Raw genomic sequence first — 13,113 nt, 5'->3', positions numbered from 1 at the left:
CTCAGGAAGGGTAAGAGGAGGGAACACACACCGGTCCTCATCGAGGAATCAGGAGTGGAGAGAGTGAGCCATTTCAAGTTCCTGCGTGTCAAGATCTCTGAGGACCTCACCTGGATCAAAAATATCGATGCAACTATAAAGAAGGAAAGACAGCGGTATTTTTAATTTGGAGTTTGAGGAGATTTGGTTTGTCACTAAAAATACACGCAAATATCGACAGATGTACCGTGGAGAACATTCTGACTGACTGCATCACCGACCGGGGTGGGGGTTGGGGTGGGAATTGCACAGAATTTGCAAAGAGTCGTAAAGTTAGCCAGCTCGATCATAGACCGTAGACTCGGTAGTATCCTGGTCATCATCGGGGAGAGATGCCCCAGAAAGGCGAAGTCCATCATTAAGGAACCCTCACCACCCAGCACATGCCCTCTTCTCATCGCTACCATTAGTAAGGAGAGACAGAATCCTGAAGGCACACACTCCACAATTCAGGAACATCTTCTTCCCCTCCGCCATCGAATTTCTGAATGAAATTTGAACCCAGGAACACTACAACACCACTTTTGTATTTCTATTTTTTGTGGTACCATTTTATTCAACTATATAACTAATTTCCCCCGGTATCAATAAAGTATGACTATGACTATAATGTATGTGTGTATATTCACTGAAATTCAGAGTTTTTCCCTCCATGATCATGTATTGCATTGTATTGCTGCAAAGTTAAAATATTTCACCATGTTAAACTTGATTCTGATGATTGGCCTGAAGACGAAATATGAACTGTCCAGTTCCCTCCACAGATGTTACACAACAACCGCCACTTGTCCCAGTTACCCCACGTTAGTTCCTGTGGGCTTTAGGACCTGGGGAAGCTGGGAAGCTCTTGACCCGCCGCCCGCGACTGCTGTGGAATCGGCAGTGTTTCTGTTCTGTTGACGGATGCCGTTAACGCATTAATTCTCATAACGTATTCATTTCACTCTCCTCGCATTTATATTTACACTCTTACTCCTGACGCCGGTCCCGGACCTGACCCGTTTACAGACCCGGAGCGGAACCGGAGCAGATTCTCAGCCGCTGGTTTTTATATCCAGTCCAGAACAAAGGATAAAGTTTCCCCGTGAATTTATTCCCAGTGAAGGTGTGGAGATGGGACTTGGTCTCCGCGTTGTAAAATGAAACTGATCCGGACTCGTAACTGAGATAAACTCCCACCCTCCCGGGGATGGGACCGGCAGGGAGACGGGACTCAGGGGAGGTGTAAACCCACATCCTGTCATCATCCCACTTGATGATCTAGAATCCGGTCTCCGGACTCTGTTCGAACAATCCTTTCCTCTGCACAGACTCTGCGGTGACTCCCAGACCCCACAACTGATTCTCCGCCACCTCCATCTCCCAGTAATGGCTCCCCGATGTGAATCCCTCCGATCCCAGCACACAGGCCGAGACTGTGAACCTCTTCTCGGTATCAGGGAGATTCCTCCGGGTTCCCGTCCATCTCACACTCTGCCGATCCTCGGACACCCTGAGCCCTGGATGCGCTGTTCCCACATCCAGGGTGACGGAGACTGGGGAAAAGAAGCAGAGAATTAGAGAGTCCCCGGGGATCTGAAGAAACCCGGGTAGCGGGGCCCCGTGATCCAAGGAGAGGCCGCTGGTCCTCACGCACAGTCGCGTGTCTAAATTACATCCTTCCTATAGCAAAGAAATCAGAACTGTACAGTGCTGCAAAATGTGAGCTTTCCAATGTCTTGTACACATGTAACGTGACGTCCCAGCTCCGGTACTCAGTACTCCTACCGGTGAAGCCAATCACCTCCCGGGTTTTCTGTTCTACTCCACTCTCCAGGGCCTCACCTCACCAATTGCTGTGTAAATCCTGTCTTGGTTCAGAATCAGAGAAAACTATCGGGTAGAAATTGGCCTTCAGCCCGTCTCGGCCATGCCGAACGATTTACACTGCCTACTCCCCTGCACCAGGCCCCGACCATCCATGTACCCGTCCAAACTTCTCTGAAACGGTGGAATCGAGCTCGCTGGATCATTTGTACTGCCGGCTCGTTCCACACTCGTATTCTTCACAGTATGTGGTGGTTCATCCCCACTTACTGGCAAGAAGCGGTATAGCAGCTGAATTGACGGTTTATCATCTTCCTCGTTTTTCGTTAGCTAGTAATACATAACCATGTGATGCACATGTTTTAATTATGTACCTATTAACTAGTTTATTTCTATCCAATCAATTTCGGTCATCTGGATTATAAAATGTTATAGCTTTTACAGAGACGTCATCTTAGCTTCTTTTTGTCTTCACATTATCTTTTAGCATCATTTTTCAGCTCTTTATTTACTTTGCTTAGTATTTATATTTTGTTTGTACTTTAAAATAAATGATTGTTAGTGACATTATTTGTGGCTCCTGGAAGAACCCTAAGGATCAGAAAATAAACGGAGATTTATCCCACAAATGCCACTTTGCCCTTTGCCTCTCTTCTTTTGACTCCATGTCCACCTCCTGAGTAAATACAGATGCAAAAAAAATCATTTATGATCTCCCCAGTCTCCTTTGGCTCCATGCATGGATTACCATTCTGATCTTCCACAGGATCAAATTTTTTTCCTCGCAATCTGTTTGTTCTTAACATACCTGTGGATTCTCCTTCACCCTGTCTACTAGGGCAACTTCACACCTTCCTTTAGCCTTTCTGATATATTTCTCAAATGTTCTCTTGCATTTCTTACACTACATAAGCACCTCATGTCTTACCTCATGTCTATACCTTCTATGAGCCTCCTATTTTTCTCAACCAAGGTGTCAATACCGCTTGAAAACCAAGGTTCCCTCAACTTGTTATCTTTATCTTTTATTCTGACAGGCACATACAAGCTTTGTACCCTTAAAATTTCACTTACCCAGTACACCTTTGCCAGAATACAGCCTGTCCCAATCTTGCCAGATCCTTTCTAATACCATCAAACTGGCCTTTTTCCAATCTGTGGATCAGATTTATTTTGAAACTAATGCCACTGCGATCAGTATATGAAAAGGGTTCTGCTACACAAACTTCTACCTGTTTTCTCTCATTCCCTAATAACAGGTCAAGTATTGTACACTCTCTTGTTGGAACTTCTTTGCACTGATTAATGAAACTTTCCTGAACACATCTGACAAACTATATCTGATCTAGTTCTTTTACAGTGTGTGAGTTCCCAATATGTGCAAGGTTAAAGTAACGTTATATAACAACCTTATATTTCTTGCAACAGAATGTGATCTCTCTGCAGATCTGTCCCTCTGAATACCATGGACTGTTGGGTGGTCTGTAATATAGGCCTATTGACCTTTCTTATCCCTCATTTCCACCCATAATGCCACACTAGTTTGTCAAGACTAAGCACTACTGTGACATTTTTCATTACCATTTGTTAGGGTGTATTCTGAGGTTATGGAAACACAGCAAATATTAATTTCAATAGTAACCAGTCTTCAGATCTGAATATGGATTGTAGACTGAATTTAAAATGCAGCTCAGAAATAACAATGATTAACACTCATTTTGGGCATGTTGGAGTGAAGACCCAGGTAGTTCAAAATTATATGCAATTAGGAAGCATTTTGAATGCATCGTAACAACGGAAATAATCCTGTTGTTACCTTTGTTCTTTAACAAATCTGGCGAGGGGGGAGGAGAAGATGGTGGAGCGGCACAGTGCACACGGCCACTCCGGTGATGATGTCTGCTATTTGTCAAGTAGGGTACCGTGCACAATTCTGATTTGATGGAGACAGATGTAAGAGTACAGAGGAACATCTGGAGAAACTTATGAAATGCCCGCTTCGCTACCGCTGCTACTGTGTGGTCTGGAATCTCCGGAGGAGAAGGCCCCGAATCCTCGGCTTTGCTTGTTTTGGCGGCCGGGGCAAGTTTGAAGGTGCTCGGAAGAGAATGGTGCACGGGAGGCTGTATCAGAGGGGCTGGTTGGAGGTTCAAAGTTTTCAGACGGACGGACTCAGTGTCGGCTGTGGTCAGGTGCTTCCAGTGCATCGGCAGTTGTCGGTGCCTGGAGGTTTATGGCAGGGAGTTTCTCCCTTTTGCCGCCTGCTATCGGGGACTCGGGAGTCGATCGGGACTTTGAGACTTTTTTTTACCATGCCCATGGTCTGCTCTTTATCAAATTATGGTATTGCTTTGCACTGCTGTAACTATATGTTATAATTATGTGGTTTTGTCAGTGTTAGTCTTTGGTTTGTCCTGTTTTTCTGTGATATCACTCTGGAGGAACATTGTATCATTTCCTAATGCATGTATGCATTTCTAAATGACAATAAACGAGAGCAGAGTGTTCTCATACTCTAACACATCAAAATGTCATGTTATGTTACCAACATTTTCTGGTGGCTTTTATTGACAGACACAGCATTTGGGGCATGTTCAGGATGCATTTGTGAGCCATTGTGTGACCAGAGTTCTCCATAAGACCATAAGATATAGGAACAGAAGCGGGCCATTCGGCCCATCGAGTCTGCTCCGCCATTCAATCATGGCTGATCCAATTCGTCCAGTCACCTCCACTCCCCTGCCTTCTCCCCATACCCCTTGATGCCCTGGCTAATCAAGAACCTATCTATCTCTACCTTAAATGCACCCCATGACTTGGCCTCCACGGTTGCTCATGGCAACAAATCCCACAGATTTACCACCCTCTGACTAAAGTAATTTCTTCACATCTCAGTTCTAAATGGATGTCCTTCAATCCTGACGTTGTGCCCTCTTGTCTGAGCAGTCTAAGTGGGTGATTAGTTTGAAAGTTAGCACTCACACTTAGGACTGTTCAATGACCACGAGAGGTTGCAAAGTGGCTGAAGTGGATGTAGTTGTTGTTATATTACGTAGGAGTTTACTTCTGTGCCAACAACCAGGGCACCTAGCAAGGTACAGCTGGAATAGACATGCAAAGGTAGACATGCTGCTTTGTTACAGCTGTGACCTCTCAGGCCATGGTTGGAGGCAGTGTCCTGAAAAGAGAGGAAGGTATGAGAATATCTCACCAAAGCAAGCAGAATCCACAGCAGCGCCCTCCCTTTCCGATTTCACTGCCAATCAAGTTATTGAATCAGTATCCAGATCAGACAAACAGCTGGCGGCAGCCTCTGTTGCCAGTGATAGTGTACACAAGATGTTTATGAGCGGACTGGTTATGCGAAACATCAGTAGACATGGAATTGTCAGCAGTGATACTAGATCTGGGCTCAGTCATGACTGGAGAAGTGATTTACATTACCTGTGCAGGAGGTGAAACAATGAGGGCAGACAGAAGTCAGCCCCAGGAACGTGACACTGAGGGAGTGCAGCTTCCTGTAGATTTTTGGGTGTGCACAGAATATGAAGGAGCTATCCTAAGAATAGATGAACTGAGTAAGGCCGGTTACTCAGAAAGTCATAGACTCAGAAAGGAGAAATAACATAGACAAGACAAGAACAGAAAACATGAGTGACTCACAGAACAGCTAACATAACCCACAGAGAGCGAAGAGCCCCAGGCAGGAAGTGGAGACAAGACAGTGCGTGGGAATCATGTCAGGAGCTCCCAAGGGCAGAGTATGCCCAGTCAGAAGTCGTGTAACTGCCTGAGAAGGTAGCAGTGATTAAAATAAAGGCTCACCAGAAAGGGGAAGTAAGGAGTAGAAAGGGAACAAGTGGGCAGACATCAGTGCGAGGAGAGCAGCAGGAGAACGAGAAACAACTGAAATTGCAAGTGTGCAGGAAGAAACTACTGGAGCCATTTTAGTAAAATTATGCCAGGAGGTGGAGGCAGAGAAGAAGGTGAAATGGAGGAGAGAGGGAGCCAAGGAGGCACCAGTTGGAAACTGGGCCCACGGGAAGTCAGGAATCGCAGTAGTGCCACCACGTATTAGGCAGATATGACTGAAGTGATATCAGGGAAGGCATACCATGATCATGACCCTCCAGCAGAACTGGTGATGACCAAGGGATGGGCAGGGATGTTGAGAAATTCTGTCACCGTTGTATCATTTGTACCCAGCATAACTCTGACAAAGGCATAAAGGTGTAGCTGACAAACCCTGGTCCCTGGGAAAGCATCCAGATGAACTTCATGGGCTCTCTGCGAAAAAGCAAGGGCAAAGTAACTTTCTAGTGATCAAGCAACATACATCAAAATTGCTGGTAAACGCAGCAGGCCAAGCAGCATCTATAGGAAGAGGCGCAGTCGACGTTTCAGGCCGAGACCCTTCGTCAGGACTAACTGAAGGAAGAGTGAGTAAGGGATTTGAAAGTTGGAGGGGGAGGGGGAGATGCAAAATGATAGGAGAAGACAGGAGGGGGAGGGATAGAGCCGAGAGCTGGACAGGTTGGCAAAAGGGGATACGAGAGGATCATGGGACAGGAGGTCCGGGAAGAAAGACAAGGAGGGGGGGGTGACCCAGAGGATGGGCAAGAGGTATATTCAGAGGGACAGAGGGAGAAAAAGGAGAGTGAGAGAAAGAATGTGTGCATAAAAATGCGTAACAGATGGGGTACGAGGGGGAGGTGGGGCCTTAGCGGAAGTTAGAGAAGTCAATGTTCATGCCATCAGGTTGGAGGCTACCCAGACGGAATATAAGGTGTTGTTCCTCCAACCTGAGTGTGGCTTCATCTTTACAGTAGAGGAGGCCGTGGATAGACATGTCAGAATGGGAATGGGATGTGGAATTAAAATGTGTGGCCACTGGGAGATCCTGCTTTCTCTGGCGGACAGAGTGTAGATGTTCAGCAAAGCGGTCTCCCAGTCTGCGTTGGGTCTCGCCAATATATAAAAGGCCACATCGGGAGCACCGGACGCAGTATATCACCCCAGTCGACTCACAGGTGAAGTGATGCCTCACCTGGAAGGACTGTTTGGGGCCCTGAATGGTGGTAAGAAGGAAGTGTAAGGGCATGTGTAGCACTTGTTCCGCTTACACGGATAAGTGCCAGGAGGGAGATCAGTGGGGAGGGATGGGGGGGACGAATGGACAAGGGAGTTGTGTAGGGAGCGATCCCTGCGGAATGCGGGGGGGGGGGAGGGAAAGATGTGCTTAGTGGTGGGATCCCGTTGGAGGTGGCGGAAGTTACGGAGAATAATATAGAAACATAGAAACATAGAAAATAGGTGCAGGAGTAGGCCATTCGGCCCTTCGAGCCTGCACCGCCATTTATTATGATCATGGCTGATCATCCAACTCAGAACCCAGCCTTCCCTTCATACCCCCTGACCCCTGTAGCCACAAGGGCCATATCTAACTTCCTTTTAAACATAGCTAATGAACTGGCCTCAACAGTTTGCTGTGGCAGAGAATTCCACAGATTCACCACTCTCTGTGTGAAGAAGTTTTTCCTAACCTTGGTCCTAAAAGGCTTCCCCTCTATCCTCAAACTGTGACCCCTCGTTCTAGACCTCCCCAACATCGGGAACAATCTTCCCACATCTAGCCTGTCCAATCCCTTTAGGATCTTATACGTTTCAATCAGATCCCCCCTCAATCTTCTAAATTCCAACGAGTACAAGCCCAGTTCATCCAGTCTTTCTTCATATGAAAGACCTGCCATCCCAGGAATCAATCTGGTGAACCTTCTTTGTACTCCCTCTATGGCAAGGATGTCTTTCCTCAGATTAGGGGACCAAAACTGGACCCGGAGGCTGGTGGGGTGGTAGGTGAGGACCAGGGGAACCCTATTCCTAGTGGGGTGGTGGGAGGATGGAGTGAGAGCAGATGTACGTGAAATGGGGGAGATGCGTTTAAGAGCAGAGTTGATAGTGGAGGAAGGGAAGCCCGTTTCTTTAAAAAATGAAGACATCTCCCTCATCCTAGAAATGAAAAGCCTCATCCTGAGAGCAGATGCGGCGGAGACAGAGGAATTGCGAGAAGGGGATGGCGTTTTTGCAAGAGACAGGGTGAGAAGAGGAATAGTCCAGATAGCTGTGAGAGTCAGTAGGCTTATAGTAGACATCAATGGATAAGCTGTCTCCAGAGACAGAGACAGAAAGATCTAGAAAGGGGAGGGAGGTGTCGGAAATGGACCAGGTAAACTTGAGGGCAGGGTGAAAGTTGGAGGCAAAGTTAATAAAGTCAATGAGTTCTGCATGCGTGCAGGAAGCAGCGCCAATGCAGTCGTCGATGTAGTGAAGGAAAAGTGGGGGACAGATACCAGAATAGGCACGGAACATAGATTGTTCCACAAACCCAACAAAAAGGCAGGCATAGCTAGGACCCATACGGGTGCCCATAGCTACACCTTTAGTTTGGAGGAAATGGGAGGAGCAAAAGGAGAAATTATTAAGAGTAAGGACTAATTCCGCTAGACGGAGCAGAGTGGTGGTAGAGGGGAACTGATTAGGTCTGGAATCCAAAAAGAAGCGTAGAGCTTTGAGACCTTCCTGATGGGGGATGGAAGTATATAAGGACTGAACATCCATGGTGAAAATAAAGCGGTGGGGGCCAGGGAACTTAAAATCATCGAAAAGTTTAAGAGCGTGAGAAGTGTCACGAACATAGGTCGGAAGGGATTGAACAAGGGGGGATAAAACCGTGTCGAGGTATGCAGAAATGAGTGATCAAGGATCACTTCACCCGGTTGTTAGAGGTTTTCCCAATGAGGGACTGCACTGCCGGGTGGCTGTTCGGACTTTAGTTCAGGAAATGCTCCCCAGGTGGGGAACTCCAATTCAGGTGGACTCTGATCAGGAAGCACACTTCACAGGGAAAGCGATTGAAAGAAATGCACAAGCTTTTAGGGATTCGACAATTCCACATAGACCACCACACTCAGCTCAGCAATGGTGGAAAGGATGAACCAAGCAATCAAATCACAAACTATGAGAGAAGTACAGTCGACATTTCAGGCCGAAACCATTCAGCCTGCTGAGTTCCTCCAGCATTTTGTGTGTTGAACCGAACAATCAGGACTACCATAGCTAAAGCTACAACAGAGACAGGAAAGACACTTCTGTGTATTGCCGGGAATCCTGATGAGATAGCAAGCAACCAAACTGCACGCTGGGTCTCAGCCCATACAAATCATTGATGGGTCGAGCAATGCGACTTCCCGATGGGGTGATTGTGGGTTGCAGTGAGCCTGGAACTTAATGGAATGAAATGGCTGGTATGTGGAAGACCCCTTTGACCACCTAAACAAAGAGCAAAACAAAGCCACACATTACTGATTGGAGAGAGCCACAGGGAGAGGAGGCAGTCCTCTCACAGCCAAATGATCACGTCATGGTGAGCATGCTGCCTGAAAAGGGAGGGTTTGCTCCAAGATGGATATGACCACAAATGGTACTTCTGACAAATGACACGAGTCTGTGTGCAGACGGGGCGAGGTAGCCCTGACAGACAGAGCAAGAGATCAAGTGTACCCGGTAACAGTCATTGCAGAGAACCTGAGTGATAAACACCAGCCGGCTTCACCACACCCGATGGAAGCAGACCCACAACAAACGCAAATGAGGAAGGTTAGCTGTCAGAGAATGAATGGGTGAAGATATGTGCTAATTGGCCGGCAGTGTGGGAGGCAAAAGGCATACGAATAACAAAGCTGCATTTTAAAGACTGGAGGTCAAATTCTGAAACAATCTCTGCTTAGTCTTGTAGATGGTCATACGGAATTACAGCATAGATGTCGATGCACAAGGGTAGGTAATTGGGAAAGGTGTTCAAAGTACTGGGCATCTTTGCTGCCCTATTTCATTAGATCCTCCTGAAGGTTTGGCCTTTTCTGGAAGAAATTTATTTTTGTCCGGGACGGCCAAGAGAAAGGAATGTTAGATGTCTTCTGGGATTATGGAATCAAGCAAATACTCATTTCAATAGCAACCAGCCTTCAGATTTGAATAAGAATTGTAGACTGAATTTAGAATGCATCAGTGATTAACACTCATTTGGATGTGTTGGTGTGAAGACCTGGGTATTTGAAAGTTAAATGCAACTCAAAGGAAGCGTCATTAGATCATCCTCAAACACGAGGAAATCTGCAGATGCTGGAAATTCAAGCAACACATAAAATGCTGGTGGAACCTTCCAAGAGGACGGTCCCTTATTCTTGGCGGCTCGGAGTGGCGACAACCGGCCAGCAAATCTCAGCCGTACATGAAAACGACAGAATCCACATCTTGACTCGGAGTAGCGGCAAAATGGCCAGCAACTCAGCTGGACACGAAAATGACTGAATTCACTAAGCAGCCACTGGCACCGAAGCAACTTAAGAGTCCATGATTCTCGGCTGCCCGGGGACGAGCAGAGCCGCACTGGCTACGGTGACAAACCAGCAGCGAGTAGATGCAAGCTGGAGATTTTTATGCTGCTGGTTCGAATGAAGATCAGGTGTCTCAATCAAGGAGCCAGGCAAAACACGGGAAAAGGAGAACAACAGAAACAAGGAGTCAGCTGACCGGACAGTGACAATCTGTCCTGCGCCTTGTGAACTAATCCCAGAAACTTCAGCCAGCTCTGCTCTGCTGTCATCCCCATCAGTATCCTCTTCCAATCCACCTGGGCAAGCTCCTCTCTCATGCCTCTGTAATCCCCTTCATTCCATTGTGATACTGATACACCTGACTTATACTTCTCCCTCTCAAATTACAATATGAATTCAAACATATTATAATCACTGCCTCCTAAGGTTTCTTTCACATTCAGCCCGCTAATAAAATCTGGGTTATTACACAACGCCCAATCTAAAATAGCCTTCCCCGAGTAGGTTCAAGCATGAGCTCCTCAAAAATGTTATCTCACAGGCAGTGAACAAATTCCCTCTCTTGCGATTCGACACCAGCCTCATTTTCCCAATCCTCTTGCATATTGAAAACCCTATTACAATTCTGACGTTATCCTTATTACATGCCCTTTTCAGCTCCCTTTGCAATCTCAACCCCACATCTTGGCAACTATTTGGAGGACTATATGATTCCCATAATGGATTTTTCACCCTTGCAGTTTCTTAACTGCACCCACAAAAATGCAAAATTTTCCAACCCTATGTCACATCCTTCTAAAGATGTAATTCCATCTCTTACCAATAGAGCCACACCACCACCTATGCCTTCCTGCCTGTCCTTTTGATAAAGTATATCCTTTGATGTTAAGCTCCCAACTATGGTCTTTTATCAGCCATGACTCAGTGATGCCCACAATGTCATACCCACCAATCTCTAATTACGCCATCTTATTCTGAATGCTACATGCACTTAAATACAGCACCTTCAGTCTGCATTCTTTGCTCTTTGAATTGTGTCTCTGTGGTACAATTTAACTCTTTGTTCTGTCTGCTTTTATACCCAGTCAGTGGCTTGTCCTTACTTACATTCGTGTTACATCCATTATCTACTAGTAAACCTGTTGGCTCATCCTCAGCTCTATTGTACTGGTTCCCACTCCCCTGCTATATTAGTGTAAACCACTCACAAAAACTCCAGTAAATCTGCCCACAAAAATATTGGTTCCTCTCTGATTCAAGTGCAACCCGTCCTTTTTGTGTAGGTCCCACCTGCCCGAGAAGAGGTAGAAATTTGAATCCCTGCCCCCAGCTCCAGTTCTTCAGAAAAACATTTATCTGTCACCTCATTCTATTCTTATCCTCACAGTTGCATGACACAGGCATGAGATTACTTCCCTTGTAGTCCTGCTTCTTAGCTTCCTGCCTAACTCCCTATATTCTTTCCTCAGGACCTCCTCCCTTCTTCTACCTCTGTTGTTCGCACAATATGTACCACAATTTCTGGTTGCTCACCCTCCCTTTTCAGGATATTGTGGACACGTTCAGAAACATCGTGGATCCTGGCACCTGGGAGGCAAACTACCATTCATGTTTCTTTTTTGTGTCCACAGAATCGCCTATCTGGCCCCCTGTCTATAGAGTTCCCTATTTCTGCTACCACTCTCTTCAGTTCCCTGCATTTCTGAGCCACAGGGTCAGACTCATGGCCGGTGTTGCTTCCCCACGTAGGTAACCTCCCATCCCCACCAACAGTACTCAAAATGTAATACTTATTGTTGAGGGAGACAGCCATAGGGGTGTCTGACGTTCTGCCAGACATTCTCCCTTACCTCTTCTTCTTCTATTTCTGGCTGTTTAGACGCATCTAGGTGTATTACAGCCCTCCGCAGGGTGTGTAATTAATTATAGAACTTCAAGGAACTCAAATTCACAAATACAACCTAGTCTCACGTATAAACTGAATAATAGACTCTTCAATCAGATGTTGATTCTCTTGATGGCCAAAGATTTAATAGAAAACCAAAATAAATTTAAGCCAGATAGCCTCTTGAACAGCATACTTCTTTCAATTTTGTATCAATGACAGCTCAGCAAAACATGCTGGACTGTCTCTGGACTACCACAGTCACATGATCCAGTAGGATGTTTTCCTATTATCTTTAAATAATAGTTTAGCCCACAATGCCCCAACCTAAGTCTTGTAAATTTCACCATATATCTACGACTTAAAAGGTAACAGTCTGAGACCTTTTTAACTAGTGGGTGACTAGAAAAATAATGCCTGCCCCTTAATTCATTTTTCCAATCCTCCTGCCACTTCTTCGCTATACCTTTTTTAATCCTACTTCTCAATTCTGCTCTGCCCAGGGGAACTCTAATTTCTATTTGCCTGTTCTGCAAGGAAGACTTTGCAATGCCATCCACAATTTCATTTCCCTCCACCCCAGCATGCCCAGGTATCCATGAAAATCTAACTGCACAACCCATCTTCCCTACTCTAAACAACACTAAGAGAATCTCAATAACTATGTCAGGACGGGCTTTTGATTTACTCCCTTTTATAGACTCCAAGGCCGCAGCAGAATCCGAACAGATGATAACCCTACGTGGTCGAGAGTCTTCTATCCACCATAAGGCCCAGAGGATTGTTAATAATTCTGTTGCAAAGACAGAAACACCATCTGAAACCCGGTGACCAATCTTACCTCCAAGTTGAGACAGATACATCCCAAATCCTGCCCTACTGCTTTCTGGGTCCACTGAGCCATCAGTAAAAATCTTCAGATAAGATCCTCATTTATTATTTAAATATTCATTTGTGATCAATGCTGATGAAATTGCACTGCTTCCT

At 45.9% G+C, this 13,113-nt stretch overlaps 1 protein-coding gene across 1 annotated transcript in view; it reads right to left on the bottom strand.

Annotated features, from left to right (window-relative positions):
- Positions 1-13,113, bottom strand: part of LOC134346439 (uncharacterized) — a 72,888-nt gene that overhangs the window by 37,720 nt on the left and 22,055 nt on the right. Inside the window, exon 7 of the mRNA XM_063047808.1 lies at positions 1,348-1,574. Within this exon, the coding sequence (XP_062903878.1) occupies positions 1,348-1,574 (227 nt within the window). The remainder of the gene's footprint in view (positions 1-1,347; positions 1,575-13,113) is intronic.

This window comes from Mobula hypostoma, chromosome 5 (assembly GCF_963921235.1).
Source record: "Mobula hypostoma chromosome 5, sMobHyp1.1, whole genome shotgun sequence".
In the NCBI taxonomy this organism is placed as follows: Eukaryota; Metazoa; Chordata; class Chondrichthyes; order Myliobatiformes; family Myliobatidae; genus Mobula; species Mobula hypostoma.
The sequence above is the reverse complement of the archived record's forward strand: the minus strand, read 5'-3'. Positions and strand labels throughout refer to the sequence as shown.